The 24,253-nt window shown below is 40.7% G+C and overlaps 1 protein-coding gene across 1 annotated transcript in view; it reads left to right on the top strand.

The window, feature by feature from the left end:
• The window catches only part of MEGF10 (multiple EGF like domains 10), a 346,338-nt gene that overhangs the window by 294,795 nt on the left and 27,290 nt on the right, over nucleotides 1-24,253 (top strand). The window contains exons 11-15 of the mRNA XM_024757156.1: nucleotides 5,779-5,991; nucleotides 12,529-12,703; nucleotides 13,994-14,114; nucleotides 14,914-15,077; nucleotides 17,332-17,434. Of these exons, the coding sequence (XP_024612924.1) occupies nucleotides 5,779-5,991; nucleotides 12,529-12,703; nucleotides 13,994-14,114; nucleotides 14,914-15,077; nucleotides 17,332-17,434 (776 nt within the window). The remainder of the gene's footprint in view (nucleotides 1-5,778; nucleotides 5,992-12,528; nucleotides 12,704-13,993; nucleotides 14,115-14,913; nucleotides 15,078-17,331; nucleotides 17,435-24,253) is intronic.

The raw sequence follows: 24,253 nt of genomic DNA, 5'->3' as shown, positions 1-24,253 counted from the left end.
TTTTTGAAAAATCCCTTTTAATTTTTTTTTTTTTTTTTTTTTTTTTCTTTTTTGCTGTACGTGGGCCTCTCACTGTTGTGGCCTCTCCCATTGCGGAGCACAGGCTCCGGACACGCAGACCCAGCGGCCATGGCTCATGGGCCTGGCCGCTCTGCGGCATGTGGGATCTTCCTGGACCAGGGCACGAACCCACGTTCCCTGCATCGGTAGGCGGACTCTCAACCACTGCGCCACCAGAGAAGCCCCCATTTAAGTTTCTAATTAGATATTTCTGGATAAAGAAGAACTTGCCTTTGAATATTTTTTTATTTAGCCACCCTACCAAACTTCTTAGTTAATTCTCATGTTATTTTTAGCAAATACTATGGTTATTTTATCATCTACAAATAAAGACAAGTTAGGCTCTTCTTTTCAAGATTTGTAATGATTATTTTGTTTTCTTGAGTTGTTGCATTAATTTAAACCTCTGAATGAATGTTGACAAATAGAGGTAATAGTGGGAATTCCTGTCTTCTTCCTACTTTTATTGGAAATGGCTCCAGTATAGTTTCATGTTTGTTACTGTCTTTTTCACGCTTCAGTAGGTTTTTCTTTTAAGATTTTTTTTGATGTGGACCATTTTAAAAATCTTTATTGCACTTGTTACAATGTTGCTTCTGTTTTATGTTTTGGTTTTTTGGCCGCGAGGCATGTAGGATCTTAGCTCCCCGACCAGGGATCAAACCAGCACCCCCTGCATTGGAAGGTGAAATCTTAACCACTGGACCACGAGGGAAGTCCCCTTAAGTAATGTTGTTTCTTTTTTTAAAATTAATTAATTATTTTTATTTTTGGCTGTGTTGGGTCTTTGTTTCTGTGCGAGGGCTTTAGTTGCGGCAAGTGGGGGCCACTATTCATCGCGGTGCGCGGGCCTCTCACTGTCCTGGCCTCTCTTGTTGCAGAGCACACACTCCAGATGCGCAGGCTCAGTAGTTGTGGCTCATGGGCCTAGTTGCTCTGCGGCATGTGGGATCTTCCCAGACCAGGGCTTGAACCCGTGTCCCCTGCATTGGCAGGCAAACTCTCAACCACTGAGCCACCAGGGAAGCCCTGTTTTTTTTTTTTTTAATTCCTATTTTTATTAGGAACTTTTGTTAGTAGTATCTGTTTAATTTCATTAAAGACTTTTTCATCTTTTGTTAATATAACTACATATTTTCCTTAGTTTTTTGATGTTATGAAGTATTGACACCTTTAGCACATGGTTTTTACAACATGTAATTGGGCTACTCAGAAAGTTTTTGTGCCCTACATCCTGGTTTATGATTGTATTTTGGAAAATGATGTTGTTAGATGAGTTCTGGATCCATGTGGCATTAATATCTTAATATAGAAAGATAAGTCAGGAAAGGAGAGGCATGGGACCAAGCAGAACCCTAAATAATAGTTCTGTGTAATATTTTTGGACCCTAAAAATTTAAATATAATGGTTTTCTTGCCCTGTAGGGATTTAAGTCTCAAATTCAGGGAAACACAAAATCAACAAACATACAGGCCGGCTTATACTCATCTTTACATGATACAGGGGAAGGGGATAACATACAGGGAACATAACATACAGGGAAAGGGGATAACAGCTAATTTTCAGGTGAGTTTTAGATTTGAGGCAAAGCTGGCAAAGAGCTAGAGAAAGAGAAGGAAAGTGAAGAGGGAACTTGCTTCTTGACTTGTATTTATAACTGTTGTTTTTCCGATGAACTGATGACATGACTCCTGTTTTTAATTCTGCTCTCACTATCTGGGTTCAAGAGTTAACACATGCAGACACACACACACACACAACACAATGACAACAAGCACATTTGTCATCGTGAAAGGGAAATAATAAGTGGTTATAGAATGATCTGTGGCAGGAGGTGTGGGGAAAGCAGCCCAAAGGCCTGGGGATTTGCCATTTCCCCTGTTTTGAGAAGTCAGCGAAACGTGATCACTGAGGTCAGATCAGAGGGAAACAGGTACCACCGCAGACAGCTGGCCCAGAGCGTACCCAGGATGTGGGGACGGCCCTCCCAGCCAGAGAGAAAACAGAACAAACAAAACGGGCACCTTGTAAGCAGGCAGAGCACATCATGGGATGTCCCCATAATAGGCTGTAGGGTTTGTGGGACGGTTGAGAGGACAGCGTGGTGAGGAAATCTCATGTGGCACAGCCAAGTATGAGTGGTGAGAGCATGGCTTTTAGATCCTCACAAAAATTCTTCTGAAGGGGTTAAGAGTGTTCTTAATGCTGATGGGTTGTCATGGCATCATTGCACTGGGGCCTTTGATGGCCTAGCATGAGTCCATGTGCATAATTGGTGCTCCTTACGCGTTAGCTGAGTGGAGAGATCCGTGGATCAGTTATGGACTCTGTTAAGGTGAAGCCAGCCTGCCATGCTGTCTTCTGTACCACCCTGAAAGTGAAGAAGAATGTGGGCCAAAGGAGGTGAAGTCCAAAATTGGAGACAGGAATTGGGGGATGCAGAACTGGCCTTCAATGGAGGAACTCTTTCCTGCTTCTGGGATTGTGGAAAAGTTGGCTCTTTCCCAGTGTTCTTTATATTTCCCCAGAGCAGCAGTTCTAGATGTTTGAAAGGTAGGCAGCCTATCTATTGATCCCAGTTTAATGAGGAATGTGATTCTTTCACACTAAATCATGGTTTGGCCCATTTATTCAGGTCACTCTTGGAGGGCCATGCTCAAAAGGACGCAATATGCAATATGATAATCAAAATGATATTCAAACAAGCCTGTGACCCTCACTGGTTTGGGTATTGGTGTCATGTTTTATTAGGTTAGCTCTACTTAATGCTTGTCCATTTTTCCCAATTCCAGGGTATTATTCAAAATCTAAAAAAATAAAATAGGAACTTCACATTTTCATATTTCTACTATGGCCAATATTTATTGCTATATTTTTATCTGCCTCTCTGCCATCTCTCCTAAGAAAATATTTCCTCTTTTAATGACTTCTAAAATTACTTTTCTTATTCCACATGGGACCACAAAAGCAACATTAAGGGCATAAAATTTGTTGGGAAATGATGCTTCTTTTAGAAAAAGGAGTCCAAAAGGGAGATAAGACTGCTTGACAAAGACTTTTAATTCAGCCAATGAGAAGGATGTAAGCTACTTCATGATTGCATTTATTTTTAAGGTGGAAAATACCTACTTCTAGAAAGATATCCTACCATTTTGGTGTGGTAGGTGGAAGCAGACATAACTATTATTAATAGGATTATCTTACAAGTACAACATTGACAAAAAACAAGTGGGAAGGTAAACCAAACTTTACTGACTACTTCAGTAAGTAAAATTCAAATGGCTTTTTGCCATTTAAAACAGAAACTCAGTATGTTTAAGTATATGTTAGAAAGGTAAATATGGGTCAGGCCCAGCTATTATGGATTTTGTTTTCTCAGAGAGAAGGAAGTCCCTGCCAAGATAGGACAGAATAGACACACTGCTCCCCTGTCATTTGGTGGCAGACATTTTTCCATGCTTCACGTTTTTATCCTGTTCCCCACTTTTAGAGCTGTGCTTTTTCCTGAGTTAAAATCCTGGAGTCCAAAGCATAACATTTTATTTTATTTACCTTGAGCATAACTTTTTCTTTTTTTCTGGCACTGCCTTGCAAGGATGTCTGGACAGACAGGTTGCCAAGCTGTCTTGCCAGCCTTTAGTGGAGCCATGAGGAGGCCCAATGATTGTCCTATAGCATTTCTTTCTCCAAAGTTTACATCTTTAAGGAGTAAACTAAGTGACTTGGCTTAGTAAAGCTTCTTACAAGTTAAAAATAGAGTACCTTTAAAAAATACTCTGGTCTAAAAATAGGTTTACTCATGTGTAACTTTGCAGCACACATCTGATTTTTGCTAAATAAACTTGGTTCAATTACTCCAGAACTTTTCTAATGCTTTGTTGAGTGGCTGATTTGAAGACTTTGCCATTGACAAGCCTAAAGATGTCTAGAGTCTGTGAAACCAAATTTGCAAGAGGCCCTTTTCCCTAAATACATGCCAGAACCAGAGTTAAGGAGAAAAATATCAAAGGGTTCTCAAGCTTTATCCTCTGCCCTTAAATAGAATCCCATCCAGCCTTGGTATTGTCAGTCCTCACACCCTATCATTAAAACTATGCAAAGCCTTGTGGAAAATGTTTGCTTTTCAGCCTCTTTGCTGTTGCTTTGAAGTCTGCTTGGATTCATTATCATGCACTTGCTCTTGCCCTGTACCCATTTGAAAAAATGCAGTGCTGACCTACATTGTAGACTCTGGGTCTGGCATGACTTGAGAGCCACATGGGAAGTGGCTGCTGAGACTCACAGAGGGTACCCTGCTTGTGGCAGCACTCTGGGTAGGCGAGACCCCGACTTCCTCTCCCTTGGCAGAAAGGGCTCCTTCTGCTACAGAAAGTCCCTTCAAGTCACCTTGCCTGGTCAGAAAGAAACTTGGCTGGCCCAATAGCTAGTCTTGCGTTCCATGGAGCCATGATGATTTTCTCTTCTCAATTCCCTCCAGCAACTCAGCTTCCCACCAGATCCAACTTACCTAGAGCATATCCTTATGCCGGGACCGCACTGTTAGGCCATTTTTTAAAAAGACAATAAAGTGAATTTTTTCCTTACTATTTAGTAGCCCTTCTTCCCAACAGAGGACAAAACCCCATTTAATAAAAATTTTGTGTTTGAGAACTCCCAGCATCTCTACCGTCTCCTGGCAGGAGTTCCCCAGGTTGAAGTTGAGGACACCTCATTTCAGTAGCTCAGACTTGCCCACATCTAAGGAGGACTTTGTTTATTTAGCTACATAACTTTCTAAATGAGGAGCAATGATTGCCATTCAGCTTTGAAAAGAGCAGATACATGGCTGAAATTAAAAATTAATGTCAATGTGAAAGCCAAGAGAATTAATATTTCGTTTCAAGTTTGCTACAAAGTTTTCTCTTTGAAATGGGGAAAGCATATACCTTATTTTAATTGAAGATAGGTAATTTACAATGTTGTATTAGTTTCAGGTGTACAGCAATGTGATTATACATATTCTTTTTCAGATTCTTTTCCATTTTAGGTTATTAAAAGATATTGAGTATAGTTCCCTGTGCTATACAGGAGGTCCTTGTTGTTTACCTATTTTGTATATAGTGGTGTGTACCTGTTAATCCCAAACTCCTAATTTATCTCCCCCTGCCCACTACCCCTTTGGTAACCATAAGTTTGTTTTCTATGTCTGTAAGTCTGTTTCTGTTTTGTAAATGAGTTCGTTTGTGTCATTTGTTTAGATTCCACATATAAGTGGTGTATGATGTTTGTCTTTCTCTGTCTGACTTACTTAATGTGATAATCTCTATGTCCTTCCATGTTGCTGCAAATGGTATTATTTCATTCTTTTTTAGAGAAAGCATATATTTTAATTCCCTAATGATGGGCTGGGACTCACACTAGGGCAGTTCATTTTCTCCCTTTCCTGGTATCTTCTAAAGTGCTATGTATGCCTTTAGCAAGGACTAGGTGTAAAACCTGCTTTTCATCCCAAGCTCATAATTTTATTTTGTTTTTGCTATTTCTTTAAACAGTTCATACTACTGTTACTACTATAATTTATCTTAATGCTTTTCATATCTGTAATGGTACAATTACCAAATAAATGTCAAATCCAAAAAGGATATCATTGTCAACATAACAAAGCCTATCTGAATCAACTGTTTATTTTCACAAGGCACTGACTAATCTATCTTATGCTCCCGCCTCCTGCATGACAGGTGCCAGGATGAGTGTCCCGTTGGCACCTACGGAGTTCGCTGTGCAGAGACCTGCCAATGTGTCAATGGAGGGAAGTGTTACCACGTGAGCGGCTCCTGCCTCTGCGAAGCAGGCTTTGCTGGCGACCGCTGTGAGGCGCGCCTGTGTCCAGAAGGGCTCTATGGCATCAAATGTGACAAGTGGTGTCCCTGCCACCTGGACAACACTCATAGGTGAGGGTCAGCTGCCCCTGGAATGATGTGTCCTATTAAAGTTTTCACCGCAGTGTCCACTATTTAGAAGGAGGGATCGGCAGAGAGATTTCCACCCTGAGACCCTTCTCGCCTCTGGGTCATCCAGGGCAGGAACCACTAAGTAAACGGAAGTCTTTTCTACTAAATGGAACAAGTCAGAAGTGCTAAAATTGTTAGATGGCTGTGGATGGATATGAAACCCTATTCTCTGTTAATGGCCACCAGAAAATATTAAACTTGCTGAGGTTAGTAGAATGTATCCCTAAGAGAGGGATTTTGTGACATTCCCTTAGAAGCAAAGATACAATGAGAGACATAGGTTAAGCCCAGTTTAGTATGTAAAACTATCACAAAATGATTCTCACTGCAGCCTCTTTCACTTGACATGTGCCTAGCCAGGAAGTGTAGTGGTGGAAGTTTTGTGACAGTGTGTCACGTGTGGTTGTCACATGTGAGATATGTGTTCAGAATTGATTACTTGGACATAGAATTCACAGGAGTCTTTTGGCTCAAAAATTTCTCGAAGAATTTATGAACAGGAAACCAAGATCCCACCCACTTCTCTGTACCTTGTCTGCCCCTGAAAATATCTGTCCAACTGTTTCTTCCTCTCCCTCTCCCAAGGACCAGATACATATCACTTAAAATTCTGGGCCTCGTTTGCATACTGCTGGAAAAGTTGAGTTTGAGAAAAATGCAGTGCATTATATAGCAGTTCAGATGACACCAGAATTACCTTCATTTGCGTTCAGCACAACTGTTACTTCATTTATGTTTCTGAAAGGTAACTTGTGACCACGTCAAATCTCAAATGCACAAAAGTTAAAAGTAAATAGAAGCCTGTAGTGGGTCTCTTCTTTAAACCATTGTTGGGAGCCAAAAAGAAAAAGAAAAGGACTTTGCACTGTGTGTGTGTGTGTGTGCTGAAATACATTTTAGTGGGACATATCAAAGAAGTGCATTCTTTTTTTTTTTTTTTTTTTTTTTTTTTTTTGTGGTACACGGGCCTCTCACTACTGTGGCCTCTCCCGTTGCGGAACACAGGCTCCGCACGCGCCGGCCCAGCGGTCATGGCTCACGGGCCCAGCCGCTCTGCGGCATGTGGGATCCTCCCGGACCAGGGCAAGAACCCATGTCCCCTGCATCGGCAGGCGGACTCCCAACCACTGCGCCACCAGGGAAGCCCAAGAAGTGCATTCTTAATGTGCCTCAAGCAACTTAGTAAGCTACTTTAGTCAACTTCTGGTTTTCTTCATTGGAAAATATTGCCACTCTTTACATGACAGTTTGGGGAGTAAAAATGAATAATCTCTGCAGGATTTTGTTTTTGTTTTTCAACTCTTTAGTGTTGAAGGAGCTGGCAGGATTAGGGACAAGTCATAAGTGTGGCTCATTAGTTTGGCTCAAGTCATTAGTAATGGCTAAGGACTTTTTAATGCCAGTGTGCTGTTTCGTTGTATACAGATGCAGCCTGAAATCAAATAGATTAATAAACCTATACGAAGGATCTCCGCTATGAGAAGGATTGGAGAAGCAGAGGAAATGTTGATTTTGTTGGAATTAGTTACCATATTAGTAGCTGCAAGGTGCAAGTGGACAGTTTTTAGGTTGACGTCAGTACCATATAATTTTGACATAGGTCATGTGTACCTAAGTATGTATGCTTTAACAAACAAGTACATGAACTTATTTGATAGTCACATAGATCAAAAGAACACTAAAATCTGTCTAATAATGTATAACAAATAATCAGAAGATTAAAAAACAATTAGCCTATGAAGTGGCTTCTCTAGATAATGACAGCTATTTTTAAAAATCAGCTTGTACAGATTTCTGTTAAGACCAGTTGAATGTTGATTATATGACTCTGCCTTTTTGAATTCACAGTTGAAGCCACCCATCTATTCTTATATCTTGAACTTCTATGTAAAATTCCTAGAAACACAAGGTTCCCTTTGAACCAAAAGGCATAGAATCTTTGTATTAATTGAAAGTCTAACTTACCATTTAATCAGGCAAGAGTGTAGCTTACTATTGCATAATACATGATGTACATTTATCCTAAAAGTCTTTGTCATAATTAATGAAATAACTAAGGCACACTATCAGTTTACAGTGTCTTTAAGTAAATTTTTAGTTCTGTGGATATGTCTGTATTGACATATATTGAAGCCGTATATTTGAGTAAGGGTTTGTATCAGTTAGTTTTGCTGCATAAAAAAAAACGCTACCCTAAACTTAGTGGTCTAAAACAACAATTATTTGTTAACTGATGATTTTTTGCTTGATTCTTTGGGCTGGGCTCAGCTTGGTGGTTGTTCTGCTGGTCTGCCTATGTTCAGCTGGAAAATCAACTAGAGGCTGGAATTCCTGGAATTCCTCACTCACAAGTCTAGCATTTAGCTAGGTGATGAGAGTGACTGAGCCATATGTCCCCAGCATCTAGCAGGTTAGCCTGGGCTTCTGTAAGTGGTGACTGGCTTCCAACAGCAGCAAGAGAGAGGGCAAGCCCCAACATGGAAACACTTTTCAAACCTTTGGTTATTGTCATGTTTGCTAATGTCCTTTTAGACAAAGCAGGTAACACAACCAAGTCCAGATTTGTTACACTCCACCTCTTAGTGGGAGGAGTTACAAAGCGTTTGTAGCCATTTTTATTTTGCAAGCTATCATAAGGTTGAAATGAATTTAAATATATTTATAAGTGATATTAGTATTTTAAATTACAGCACTGTTATAGAGCCTAAGGACACTCTCTGTGAACTGGACTTCTTAAAACTAACTTTTATAGTGGAAATGATTTTGAACAGGAAAACGAAATTCAAGATCCACTGAGATTCCACGTGGGATATGTATATTAGCTCTTGTTAGTAAGGACATTTAATAGCTGTGGGCAATCAGGGTGTGCCTATTTGTAAATGCCACCTAATTGTCATATACTTGAGCATGAATAATATCTAAGGAAATGAATAAAAGGAAGTTCAATGATTCATTCTATTTTAGCCAATATTATATGGGATACCTGTAATAATTTAACTCTTAAACTGAAAAACTTTACTAGAATATTTTTATCTAGTTATATATGTGTAAAAAACGGTAGATATTCCTATCTGTGTTTAATCCGATCTTCATATTACACAAAGCAATCTGTTCTTTAGAAAGAAATCAGGTAGGAGGATATTACCCTTCAACCTCCACTCTGCTGCTCTAACAACAACACGTAAATCTCATTACCAATTAAGCTGCCTGCATGAGAACCCATCAAATGCCTCCAAAGTGCTCTGGCTTCCTACATATAATTACAAATTGCAGAATACTAATTTTGGTGTCAATCAATTTGAGAACCAGTGTGCTGCACTAATACTCAGTGGGGGGCATTGAATATCAATTTCTCTGCCTGCCTCTAGCTTAGTTCAATTCTCTGTCCCCGAATTGTCTATTCTGCTTAACATTTATATCTATACCATGAATATTATTTTCTACCTTTTAATGTAGAATAATATTTTCTATCAAAAGATGTCCTTTTTTAAAATAGTATCTTAAGGTGAACTACTTTAACCAATCCATCACTTGGAATATTTCTTTTCTTTTTGTCATATGTAGGGCCTTTCTAAAATAAACTTAAATTTGTCCATGCTTCTTGCACAATACAAGCTTTTATTGGTCCTGCTACCCCTTTTATCCTTGCAGTTTTAAAATTTTAATTTTAGCAATTCTTTTTCATATATAGACCTCCTAGCAGGCTGCTATCAAACTTCCTTTTCCTTTGGTGTGAAAACAAAGAAAGAAATCTGGGTTCAAGTTTGATTCTGCCACTACCTGTGCAAGACTTTGAATAAATTCCTCTTTCCAGGTCTCTCTTCCCTCATTTATAAAATGGAATCATACCTAACACTGTGAGCATTAAATGAAATCATGCACATGGATTGCTTAGCATGGTGTTAGCATACATTCAGTGCTAGTCTGTGCACCTGCTTACAATATCATCATAAATGTCACTTAAGTGACTGTCTCCTGCAATTAATGGTGATTCCTTTTAAGTCATAAATTTGACATTTAAAAAACTAATTTTAGGGGAAATCTGGCCTTTGTATGCAGACATACAGATTATAATTTAACATTGCTGGATGACTTCGAGAGATCAGGGGAAGCAGATTTGTGTGGGAAAGCACGATCCCTGGAGTCAGACCCCGCCACACATCAACTGTTGACAGTTTCACTTGTTCGCTCGATCAGTGCTTACTGTGGGCTACTGTGCCCACGGCCAGGTGACAAAACACCCTGAATTCTTGTCCTCATGGAGCTGGAAGTCTAGAGGGGAAAGAAGACAGGGGAAGGATTATAAAAATAAACATAAGATTACAGATTGTGATAAGTGAGATGAGCAGGGTGCAATGAAAGAGAATAATAGGAGAGACCTAACTGAAGCATGAGTGGTCAGGGAAGGCCTCTCTAAGTAAGAGAGATTTAAGCTGAGACTGGAAGGAGAAGATGGAGAGAGCTAGGCCAGGAGTGGGGAGACAGCGTTCCTGGCATATGGAATAGCCCATGTGAAGCCCTTAAGTTGAAAAACCTCAATGCTCTTACAAACTAAAAGAAATCTATTGCAGTTGAACATAGTAATAAAGAGAGAATACCGATGAAAGAAGAGGTCGGAAAGAAGGCAGTAGCCAAATGCTGAAGGCCTGTGGGCTATATTTAGGGTCATCATATATCTGGTGTCACGGGAACTGTTTGGTTTAGGCCTATTGCCCTAATATAATTATTAGTAACTCCCTCTTCACTCTTAAAAATGTCCTGGTTTAGACAATAAATAATCTTCACTCTAGCTGTATTAAACAGTATGGATTTTATTCTGAGTGTAGGCTTCAAAGAGAGTCTTTGAAGAATTTTAAGGAAGATGATACCGTCTGATCTACTTTTTAGGTGATGAGGCATGAGTGAATGCAGGGAAGAAAGTTGGAAGGCTATTCAGGAGTGTAGGAGAAAGATGACCTTGCCTTGGAGTGGTATGGTGACACCGAAGATGGAGCGATGTGGATAGATTCAAGACATATTTTGGAGTTAGAATGGTTAGGTCCTAGTGATAAAGTTAATATGGGAGTTGAGGGAGAAGGAGTTATCAAGGATAACTGTGAGGTTTTTAACTTAAACCACTGAGTGGCTGGTGGTGCCATTACTTCAGTGGAAAGCAGTTGAAAGGAAACACTGAGTGTGGAATGAAGAAAGGGAAGAACCAGAGCTCCGTGTTTGATGGTTAAATTTGACAAGTCATGGAGATGCCAGGTATTTTGCCCAAGGATAAATAGCAGATAAGTAGATTTGAGTAGATCTAAGTTGATTTGAGATTCAAACTCTTGTCTTATGAGTCCAAACCTTATATACCCAAGAAACCATCTTAAATGTAGAGTTGTGCTTGAATATTTCTTCCTGTCATGTTTCCTGAGTAATGCTTGTGACGGATGCCTAGGCCTTTGCTTCTGGGCACTTAGTCGCAATAGGGGCCTAAAAGTATATTTAAATAAATTTCTAAAAATGAGTAACAAACTATGTAACCCACAGGCCTTTTCTTTAAGAAAAAGAGATAGGAAATGAGATTATGGGGTGTAGCTGAGACCCTCACTTGGCAGATTAGGATGTCAGGCACAGGGAGGTTATGTGTTTTCACTAATGTTGACCAGGTAGTGGGAGAGCTGGAATGTACAGCCTCAGTCTTCATCCCTTCCAGGTCATGGTTCTTTGCAGAAAATCTATGAACAGTCCTCCGGTGAGAGGTCATTTAGCAAATGTCTGGATGAAACAGTGGGTTTTGTTGTTGGCCTGAGTTAAGGGGAGGGTTTTATCTCCATCAGGGGAGAAAGACCATCTTCAACAGTCTTTCAGTTGTGAGCAGAGCTAGTTTGATTGTTCAGATTTTCCTTTGGCGAGAAGCACATGTGTTTTGAGCGTTACAGAGCACCCTGTTGTGTGAGCCTCACTAACCCGTGCCTCTTAGCGCAGCTGATGTGTCCATTTGCTATGGAGTGACAGCTGGCCGCCCGGCCCATCAATGCGACTGCTGTTTCAGGTAGAGACAGCTGCTCCACCACCAGGTATGGGGAGCTGAGAGAAGAAATAGACTGAAAAGGTCGCTGCTCCTGGAGTTCCTTGGACATCACTCTGGTGAACTGACTTGGTAGTGTTCATTGGATGGAGTTCTTTAGATAGTCTCCTCTAGTTGACATCTTATCAAATTAGTGCTTTCACTTTACAAAAATTAAACTGAGTTTCAGACAAAAGGACACAGTTGTTTAGAGTCATCCTGCTAGAACATGATGCTGATTTCATGCAACATTTGTGGTACCAATCAGGTTTCAGCCGATTAATTAAATCATACCAAGACTGGGAATGAAGTTTAAATTATCGTGCATGGAATTACCCACACATTTAATGATCATGGCTAAAGCAACATTTGCACGGGCCTTGGGTGTCATGTTTACCCGAGAGTGACTTGTTCCTTTCATCCACATCTCTCAGCTGTCACCCCATGTCTGGAGAGTGTGCCTGCAAGCCAGGCTGGTCAGGACTCTACTGTAATGAGACATGTTCTCCTGGATTCTACGGGGAAGCTTGCCAACAGATCTGCAGCTGCCAAAACGGGGCTGACTGTGACAGTGTGACAGGAAAGTGCACCTGTGCCCCAGGATTCAAAGTAAGTGGCTTGGGTTGTGGAGGAAGGAGATAAGGGGTGCAGCTTGGAGCATATTGATACCATGATTTATATGACCTTTTCTGAAGTCCAATGAATGTGCTAAAAATCAATCGCATCATTAACAAGAAAGAAAATGAAGAGAAAAGTAATAATAAGAGATATAAATACTTACCTGAGAATGATGACTGGGCAAGCCGGTGAAACTATAAAGTGGCATTAATATTTAATTATTTAATTAATATATGTCATGAAGTAAGATGTATTTTAATTATTCCTTTTGTAATTATTTTATCATGTTTTATAGGTAGCAAAGAAATCTTCCAAGTAGGATATGTATTATTGTCAACCGTTTTTGTTTTAATTCCATGCAATTTGAAGGTGCATACTACATCGTTAACATTTATTATATATTAATATCCAAGGATTAGTAGTATATAAGTTTTTCAGTCCCTCTGAGAATCTAGACCTTTCAAATATGCCTATAAGCTAACAGAGAAGAATTTTGCCTAGTTTCCAGGATTTCTTAGCAACAGATTAGAAATTTTTGTTTTGAAGGAAAAAGGGTTGTTCTTGAGTTATTTTCTCCCCTTTTTAAGAGAACATTAAACTGTGAAGAATGTTGATGATTACTCCAGAGCACATAATATAGAATGAGTGAGTCATAAAGTCTCAGAGCTGAGATCTTTACAGGATTTTCTAACCTGTGTCACAATTCTTTGGTTGAGCCCTTGAATTATCCTTAAGAGTCTTCTGTTTTTAAAGGAGGGTGACCTCCAGTCACCTTTGGTAACCAACTTCTATGTTTAACGCTCCCTGTCAGATAGTAAATTGAATCATGCTGCTGGCTGAGTGTGTTCTATTCCTTCACCTCACCCACTAATCGTATTACATGTTATACAAGGCAGTCTAGGAAGCATTGCAATTTAATGTATAGTTCATATTTATGTTTATTGACAGTAATTGTACAGCTACAGTTTGTTGTTCTATATCTACTTGTCTGAGCAAGGACAGAGGGTTTTGAATTTATTTGTTACCAAGGAAAACTAATGAAGGCAGCAGGCTTTTTGGGGGTCCTATTCAATACTGTATTCTAAATATAGGCCAGCTAGCATTGCCCTTGAATCTGTACAATTAGTATAGTGGTGATGTTGTAACAACTCTTAAAATTACAATGTGTTAAAATTAGAGAGGGACTGTAATTAGAATGGACAAGATATATTTTTGTTCATTTGTGTTGGCCTTATTTCACGTGGTAAAATTGCATGCATTTTCCTATTTACGCCCATCTAGGGAATTGACTGCTCTACCCCATGCCCTCTGGGAACCTATGGGATAAATTGTTCCTCTCTCTGCGGCTGTAGAAACGATGCTGTCTGCTCTCCTGTGGATGGGTCTTGTACTTGCAAAGCAGGTGAGTGGGTGAATGAGTCTGTTACCTGATCCTAGTCCTGTTAACTCCTAAAAGCACAGGAAAGAAACATTAACTAGGATTCTAGCTCCAGCTGTGCAGAAATACAGTGCCTGGACTCAGCAAGACCCTTAGCCAGGGAGAGCTCTCCTGCTTTCGTGAGTCAAAGGGAGAGGCTCACATGAGATTATCTCTGAAGTCGCTCCCAGCTCCAAAAGTCTGTGAGTCTCTGTGCTTTGGTGAAGCGTAAGCAAGCAGACATGTGTCCATTCCCCTAAATTGATTGGCCTGGAGTCCTGACAAGAATGCAACCAAGCACCTGATTGTACGTGGGGGCCGGATCGTGTTTATTCACAGTTGCTGCAGCAGCCGGCATCCTGGATACTCACTGTTCATGGTTCATGGGCTCCTGCTTTAAAGATGGGGTTGTTCTTTCAAACGCAAACTTTCCTTCTCCCTCCCATATAAATATTTCATTTGCTGACCTGAACAAAACTCAGCACCCCACAATGCATCACTGCGCACTAGATAGTGATGTACGTTGTGCATCTTCACTTCATCTCTCTTCCCCCAGTAGCCCGGTAGTGCCTCTCAGTGTTGGCATCCTTGACAGCTGTGCGGGTGCTTTAGTTCATTTCTGGTAGAGGCTTTACATGGCAGAGCCAATGCTCCCTGAGCTGTGGCAGGGGCACTTCTGTGCACCTCTGAGATGTTTCTCAGGTGAAGAGTGGCTTGGAAAGGCTGGGCAGAGCTCCCTGCTGCCTTTGTTTGCTCACGTGCCCTGGCACTCTTGTCGTGGCAGGCTGGCACGGGGTGGACTGCTCCATCAGCTGTCCCAGTGGCACATGGGGCTTTGGCTGTAACTTAACATGCCAGTGCCTCAACGGCGGAGCCTGCAACACCCTGGATGGGACCTGCACCTGTGCACCTGGATGGCGTGGGGAGAAATGTGAATTTCCCTGCCAGGTATGACCCAACTGGGAGGGCCGGGAGGAGCTGATGCCAGAGGGTTAGCTTATTTTTGCAGACTTCATGATTTAAAGTGCCTGGTAGTGAACCAAACCATAGTGACTACTAGAAGAATTGAGGTATTTCAACTCAGATTGGATACAGGATAGGAAAAGGAATAGATGTGGAAATTAGTTAGGCAGCTTTGTGAGAATCCCTCCCTTCCTCTCTCTTCTGGTTCCTGCCACCATTCCGCTCTGTTTTCTCTATTCTAATATACCCATATCTTCGTGGCAGCCAGTAACCAGCATTTGTGAAACACCCTGTGCACGCCTGTCAACTCTCCAAATATTGTGTTTCCATTATAATGGAAATCCTCCAGGCTTTGGGGTGGAAAGTGTCAGGACATTGAAAGGGGGGTGGTGATGGTGTCACAGAAAGCCTCAGTGAGGTGGGGAAAGGTTTGGAAACAGCTGCCTTTTAACACAGATATCTCTGAAGTCACACAAATCTCCATAGATTTCCATGGTTCAAGGCTGACTCTGTTCCCTTGACCTACTTTGGAGGCACCCATCATCAGAACCCCTGTGCCGAGTGTGCCGCAGGCCAACAGGGTGGGCAATGGGTAGTGCATTCTGTAGTAACAGCCCATTTCACTTGCTTCCTCTCACGCACGGGGTCAGTTTCCTTCCCTCTTTTCCATTGCTCTCTCTCCCTATGCTCCCGAGCCATTAAGCATTCTCTCAGTGGTGTGTGTTCTCTGCCTCCCGGGGATCATCTGATGGTGAGGTGACACCATGACCCCCTGAACTGGCCCCCTCGAGGGGGTCCTTCCACAGAGTGCTTTTCTCCCTGTGCTTCCTCCTCATTAAGTGCAGCCCATTTGGCAGCTAGAGAGCACCTAACCGGGGGCTATTCCATGCCCTCCAAACCCCTAGGACAAAGTTAGCTTAGCTTTGCCTCCTGTCATCCACCAGTGAACAGATTATCAGTGCTCTGAGGTGGGCTTGAAGATCACCCTTCACTCCCAGTCTGAGTGTGGACAAAGCAAAGCCCCCAGTCCTTTTTTTGGTATATTATTAGATGCATTAATAAATCAGCAAAGGCTGAAGATGGTTTAGTGGCTCACACTGTAGCAAAGCTAAATCCTATAAGCCTGAACAAACATTAGTAGAACCTAAAAATGTTTTTTTAATATTTTATTTTAGTAAGCACTAGACAAATGATTATGCCATCTAACACCCACTACCTGTTTAATGCTGGTTCTCGGTGCCTCCCTCTTGGTAATTTTGCAGCTTGGTGCTGTGGGAGGTTTGTAGTACTCTCCCTCAGTCAGGACCTGGCAAAAGAGCAGGGCTTATAAATGCAGAACTTTCATTCCTCTCCCACAAACTAAATGATCACGTCCGTGAAGAGTCTCATCTCTGCTGGACCACCAACGCGGACGTGCATGTGAAAACATTAAGGTCTGGGAGGGGATGAGGGCGGGGGTGGGGGTGGTGCCGACACACACTGCATCCTGGCTCAGGAGGTTGAATCAGAATGTTTCATGTGGTTTAGATGGCATCATGGAGAGGAGGATGCTAATTAGGAAAAGTGACAAAAGATGTTAATTTCTCCTAGTTCTATGTATCTCATTGGCAATTTATGGAAATGAGCTCCATCATTAGAACTGTTATTTTTTAAATTTTAGGCTTTCTTTATGTGGGTCAGGGACTTCCCTTTTCACTAATGAATAGAATGCCTTGTAGGAGAATAAAATTCTGGAGCCGTGTATGGTTGCAGATGTTAACTTATTGTGGTGATCATTTCACAATATGAACAAATATCGAATCATTATATTTTAGACCTGAAACTAATAAAATGTATGTCAGTTATACCTCAATGGGGGAAAATAAATGCCCTGTAAGGAGTACTGAAATATTTTATAAAAATCTTTAGGAACAAAAAGATAATATTTTTATGAGTTATGACTCATGGTAAGATAAATATTATTTTAATTAATTGGCATGTTTACCTATATTTGGTTTGGCATAGTTGGTTCACCATTCGTATGGTAGACATAAACTAAGGTTTGAGCGATTTAAAAATGCTTACCTCTTGCAGCCTAGCCTATATTTGGGGGGCCAAGAAGACATGGGAAGAGGTGATTGTAATGCATGCTGCTGAGAGGTGTTTGGGAGGGGAGGGTGCTGTTTCTGAAACGGCTGACTGAGGTCCCTCTCATCTCCCACCATGGGATTCCCATCCCTCATTGCTATCTTCCATGCAGGATGGCACGTATGGGCTGAACTGTGCCGAGCGCTGTGACTGCAGCCATGCGGATGGCTGCCACCCCACCACGGGCCATTGCCGCTGCCTCCCCGGATGGTCAGGTGAGAACCAAGGGCCACTACTTGAAATGGGAAACTACTTGAAATGGGAAACACGCCAACTTGTGCCTAGCGCTGTTCCTTGCTACTTCAGAGAAACATGCACAGGTCAACTTTTCAGAAAAAATTGAAAATATGGTAAAGTCTCCAGGAAGCGGACAAACTTTTTACCCAAGAAGTATTACTGCTAGGCCTAATTAATCTGTAATCCAGGGATGACTTTTTGTTGAATCAAGCAAGAGCAATTCTCTTGAGCCTTCTGGTATGGATGTTACGGAAAAACCTGAACGAACTTTTTGGCCAACCCAATAATCTATCAGAATTCACGTCATCAAGAGGGGAAAATTGTGAATTGCTGTGAAGAGTTTAGCAAGACCTCTGTGGTATTTATGAGCATTGAGGAAAGAATGATTGAAATAAACCATAAGAAAATAAGTTCACCTCAGTGAGGCAAAACTATTAAATAATTTTATGGTTAATATGCAAATATTAAAATATTTATTACTAGAAATATTTCTTACAATAATATTTGTCTTAAAAATTCATGATATGGGGCTTCCCTGGTGGTGCAGGGGTTGAGAGTCCGCCTGCCGATGCAGGGGACACGGGTTCGTGCCCCGGTCCAGGAAGATCCCCTGTGCTGCGGAGCAGCTGGGTCCGTGAGCCATGGCTGCTGAGCCTGCGCGTCCAGAGCCTGTGCTCTGCAATGGGAGAGGCCACAACAGTGAGAGGCCCACGTACCGCAAAAAAAAAAAAAAAAATTCATAATATGATTGAGGACAAATTTTCTAACCACAAGGCAGAAGTTTCTCCTTATTTATATGGCTTCTTGGTTTCAGCCAGGAAGTTTATCAAACTAACAGTGGTCTTGGGAGAAGAACCATGTTTTTACTTAGGATATATAGACTTGGGAGATGGCACTAAATGCCCAAGCAAATTGGGATCTTGCTCTTCTTTTTGATACGTCAATTCAAGGGTGTTCTAAGAAGACAAAAGAAGCCAAAAAATAAAATTTTAAACACTCATTAAGAAAAATTACTAATGGGAATGCAATAGGAAAGTTATCGGATATTGGAAAGAATGAACTGAATATATTGATGAACATTTCTTCTGTAAGTAAATTGAAATGTTAAATGCTGCTGCTGACTTAGAGTGAAATCCTGTTAAACTGGAGACAGGATTAGAGGTAGATAAATGCACCAAAACTTTCGTTTAAAATTATATTCTCATTGGAAGTCATTTGTGTGTGCCTTTGTATATATTTGTGTCTAAATATATTTGTATATATATTTAGAGAAGAGAGAGGGATTTGTAAGACAGAGCTGCTTCCATATTGGTGATTCTTCAGTATCCTCGAGAATAGTTTTTAACTTGTCCTCTAAAAGAGAAATTGATGGTAACAAGCCCAGTATTCTCTTCAGTGATGGTTCATATTTTCAGAAGATGGGTCTTTCAGAGAAGACTCTTATTATGCCTCCATACCAGAGTTGTCATGTTGAGGAAATTATGGAGTGGCCTTAACTTTTAGCAAAAATGCACACAAAGAAGACTCTAGAGAAATAATAATAAGTAATGCTTATTGAGCGCTTACTGCAGGCTTACAGCTCTATGAGGTAGAAAATATTATTTTCTCCTTTTTACAGATGAGGAAACTGAGGCAAAGAGAAGTTAAGTGGCCTGACCCAGAGTCCCAGAGTCAGTAAACATGAGAAATGGGATTTGCACCAATGCTGTCCCACCACGTAGCCAGCTCTCTTAACTTTTACACGCTACTGCCATGCATGGACTTAGTCCAATAAGTGCTGGGGGGAGAGGGAAGTTACGCTGAGATTTATTTTCAGCATGGATGAAGACTTCTGAGAATTATATGAGAGGACCATGGTGCTCAGTGCTGATAACTAGCAACCTTTTTATAGACAGATAGGTAGGTAGGTAGGTAGATAGATAGACTCACATATCATAGAATTCACCTATTTAAAGTGTAGAATTCAGTGGTTTTTAGTATTCAAACAATTGTACTGCCATTACCACTATCAATTTTAGAAGATCTTCATTACCACCCCACAACAAAAACCCTATTAGTACTTATTAGCAGTCATTCTGCATTTACTCCCAACTCACCCTCCCACACCCTTCTCTCTACTCTAGGCAACCACTAATCTACTTTCTGTTTCTGTAAACTTGCCTATTCTGGATATTGTATAGATTCATATAATATGTGGTATTTTGTAACTGGATTCCTTCTCTTAGCATATGTTTTTAAGGTTCATCCATATTGGAGCATATATCAATACTTCATTCCTTTTGACTAGCAAATAATATTCCATTGTGTGGATAGGCAACATTTTATTTACCTATTCATCAGTTGATAGACATTTGGGTTGTTCCCACCTTTTTGGCTATTATGAAAAATACTGTTATGAACATTCTTGTACAGTTTTTGTGTGGATGTATATATTTTAGGTATACACTTAGGTGTAGAATTGCTGGGTTGTATGGTAACTCTAAGTTTAACTTTTTTAAGAACTACTGCACTTGTTTTCCAAAGCATCTGTACCATTTTGCATTCCTACCAGCAGTGTATGAAGTTTCCATATCCTCACCATACTTGTTATTATCTTTTTGATTATAGCCATCCTGGTGAGTGTGAAACCTTCTCATTGTGTTTTTGATTTGCATTCCCTCAATAAGTAATGACGTTGAGCATCTTTTCATGTATTTATTGGCCATCTGTGTATTTTCTTTGTAGAAATATCTCTTAGATACTTTGCTCATTTTTTAACTTGGGTTATTTGTCTTTTTATTATTGAGTTGTAATATCTCTTTATATATTCTAGCTCTATGTCCATTTTCAGATATATAATTTGCAAACATTTTCCCTCTGTGATTATTTTTTCACTTTCTTGATGGTGTCTTTTGCCACAGAAAAGTTTTTATATTTATAAAGTTCAGTTTATCTACTTTTTTCTTTTGTTGCTTGTACTTTTGGTGTCAAATCTAAGAAACCATTGCCTAATCCTAGATAACAGTGATTTATGCCTGAGTATTCTTCTAAGCATTTTATAATTTTAGCTTTTACATTCTGGTCTTTGATACATTTTGAGTTTGTTTCTATATATGGTGTGAGGTAGGGGTCCAAATTTATTCAGCTGTATGTCAATATCCTGTTGTCCCAGCACCATTTGTTGAGAAGAACATTCTTTCCCCCACTGTATTGTCTTGATATCCTTGTCAGAAAGCAATTTACCATAAATGTGACAGCAATTATTTCTGGACTCTCATTTCTATTCCATTGATATATATGCCTATCCTTATGTCAGTAACATACTCTTTTGATTGCTGTAGCTTTGTAGAAAGTTTTAAAATTGGGACATGTGAGTCTTCCAACTTTGGTCTTCTTTATCCAGATTGTTTGGCTATCCTGGGTCCTTTGAATTTCCATATGTATTTTAGGAGCAGCATGTTAACTCCTGCAAAGAAACAAGGTGTAAAATTAAAGTGGATTGAATAAATAGATCCATGAGAGTAATATTGCCAACTTATCAATATTAAGTCTTCAGATCCTTGAACACAGGAGGCCAACAGTAACCTCTGCAGTGGTGTCTCTCAGCCCTTTGGAATTTGTTGAGAGCTTCTTTGGCTTCTGGCAGGAGTAAACTGAGAAAAACTGTAGTGTGCTTGATTTCTAGTGTTTGAGAGCTACCTTGGGAAACAGGTCAAGGCTTGTGTAATAGATTTCATTTTCTGTCAATAGGAGCTACCCACAGAAACAAGGACTCCCTAGCCCTCTAATTCCTCCCTGACTTGCAAAGCCTGAGATAACTGACTTCCCAATGTGAAATTCCACCTTCCCATGTTTCTGTTTGGCTCTTAATTACTAAATGTTAAAACTACATCCCTCCAGGGATTAAACCAGATTTTGTGACTTCACAGCGTTCTTGAAGTTCTCAAATGTAGTGACCAATACTAAGTTCTCAAAGACCACAGTGAAGCAAATAGCATTTTAGCCCCCTGGCAAATTCAGAACTTAGCTAACAAAGAAGTCACATCATTTGTTTTGGGCCATACTCCACCAAATCTACTTTCGTCTTATGAATATAGAGGAAATGTGAGATGTTCCTGAACACAACAGTCATTGATCAAGTATACACCTGCTTTGATGATTTAGAACAAGCCTGTGAAAAGCATGTGCTAGTATACATGAGAAAAGCTAGAGATATGATTTAGCCTGAAGCCAGCTAGAAAATGTGTTAGTTACATTCCATAGTCTGGGTCATGGGGTAAGACGAATGATCCCATCTGGCCTTAGACCTGTGGAGCTCCTGTGGGGATGCGGTGGCTTTGTCACACAACATAATCTTGTAATCCTCTGTCCATCTGTGACTGGTCTGCTTCTCCAAAGGGGAGGAAGTTTTGCTGCTTCATTTGTTCTATCACTTGTTGCCCACCATCTCTTTGCTTCATGGCTCCAGTGTCTAATTCCTGTGGGTCTTCTGCATGGGCTGTTGGTCTGTCAGTATCTAAGACTGCTGGGAGACATTTTTTAGAGCAGTCATCCCCTGCACTCAACAGAACACACTTGTATAAGCAAACATATATAGAGGAAAAGAAAGTTCCTGAAGTTCTGGAAAACACCCTACAGTTGGATCAAGAATTGGCTTATTTTTCTAAAAGGAAAGAAGAGTAGACTCTGTATTATGTACACAGAACACCATTTCATTGTCAAAACTGGGTAGACTCATTATTTTTCATTACATACTTGTTTTGAGTAAGTGCCTCATAAAGACATTTCAAAATAGGAAGAAAGCTTTGCTTTTCCTTTAGAGATCAGTCCAGGGAAGCAAGTGATTCTTTTTCCTTCCTCCTTATTGTGGAGATTGCTCTAGGTGAAATGTTGAGAATCGCTGGAGAGGGTAGCAAGTATGTGGGATGACAGTGAGGCTTTTGTGAAGGAATCAATGAAATCTAACACAGGGACCTGGGCTCTTCCCTCGACCAAATTGTCAAGATACTGTAGAGGCACCAAATGTGCTCAGCCACTGAGGATGGGGAGAGGCTGATCTGGCCTAGGAGTATGGATCCAGAAAGAAGGGTCAAGAGACCTTTATCCCTCTTTGCAAAGCAACTGACATACCCACATTGAGAAAGTCAGGCACTGACATGATACACTGAGGAGGTCAGCTTGCTTTCTCACCAAGAGGCTCATCACCATCCTTGTAACTTCACTCTCTTCTCTAATGTTTGACAGTCTTTTTTCTTAAAGGAAACAAGACTCTTATTTATTTCTACTATAATTGATAGTCCCATTTTTACCTAGTCATAAAATAAGTTTTCAAAATGTACTACCATAAATATTAACCAAAAGTTGCATCTGACATCCCAGATGCTATTTCCAAAAGAAATGTAGCATTTTTCAAAAGAAGAGACATGCACTTTTATTATATGTTTTTAATTAAAACCTTAATTTATTGATGTGTTTAGCCAATAGGTTACTTTATCAAACAGAGGCAGATTGCATTAAAAAAATGGGAAAAAATGAAACATCAACAAGATATAGGCTGTGTCCTGGACTCCTTCTCCCACACCTCTGCTACACACACACACACACACACACACACACACACACACACACACACACACACACACACACTCTAATAAAATGAGACTGCCTCTTCAAAATCATTATTCTGAAATTCCAGGTGTCAGTGAAATATAGTTAGGTGTATGTGTGTGTGTGTATGTGTGTTTCCAGAGTAGTGGAGTGATATGCTTTGTAAAGTTTTTCCCCAAAACAGAAACACGCTGATGTTTTTTTTTCCCTTCCTTTCTGCTCTGACTTCAGTCAGCTAGATCACCTCTTTGCTGAGTGTTACAGCTAATCAAGATTTCATTCCAGCTCTCTGGGAGGATATGCAGTCTCCAGGCTGGTTCCTGACCCTGGTTAAGATCACTGTCACCTGGGAACTCCTTTAACTCATATATTCCTGATCCCCACTTCACACCTACTAAATGACAGTCTGGAGGGTGCATGAGGAGGAGGATGGAGCCATTGCCAGCCCATAAAGTACCGTTCAGACAAATTTGGAAAAGATTTGGAATTCCCTCAGGGTGTGCTTCTTGGTGGTAGAAAGCAACGAGCTGGATTTCTGCTCTAACTTAGCCCTCTAGCCAGGGGCTCTTGTGCAGTGTACAACCTGCACAACCTTACCTGTTGGCTCTGTCTGTTATTTAAAAAGTTACCCCGGTAATTGCAGGGGCAATTACCCATCTGTGGGTTGGCTTCTGCTCTACCTTGCTACTCTAGTGATTGAAGAGGTTGGAGTCCATGGGAGCATTTCTGCGACAGAAAACCTCATAGCCAGTGGCAAAAGACTAGAGGAGGCTTAGGGATACATTCATTCCGGAACAAAAAAGTTAAATGCTAAACTGAGAGAAAGGAGATTAAGATGCCAAAGCAAAGTCTAGGAGCCTTAGGATAGAGAGTGGGACTAGCAAGGCGTGGAGAATGATGAGGAGGGGAAAGGAGAGTAGGAAGAGAGGTGGGGTGCTCGTCTGAGCCCAGCCAGGCAGGGGGCCACTGGAAAGAGGAAACACTGCAGGCAACTTCATGAGAAGAGGCCAGCTTTTCTACTCTTTTCAGCAAGCAGAACCAGGCCTGCAGTGGTCCCAGTACCTCTCCAGAAGGACAGTCCCCCTTTCTAAGTTTCCCCCCCCGACACCGAGTTTGACCAGCTGAGTAAGGGAGCTGCTGCTTCGGACACTGATCGGTGATGCCTGAATTGTCATAGTAAGGGGAGACCCAACTTTCTTTGTCAAGTGACA

Source organism: Neophocaena asiaeorientalis, unplaced genomic scaffold, assembly GCF_003031525.2.
Source record: "Neophocaena asiaeorientalis asiaeorientalis breed wild unplaced genomic scaffold, Neophocaena_asiaeorientalis_V1.1 scaffold149, whole genome shotgun sequence".
In the NCBI taxonomy this organism is placed as follows: domain Eukaryota; kingdom Metazoa; phylum Chordata; class Mammalia; order Artiodactyla; family Phocoenidae; genus Neophocaena; species Neophocaena asiaeorientalis.
The sequence above is the reverse complement of the archived record's forward strand: the minus strand, read 5'-3'. Positions and strand labels throughout refer to the sequence as shown.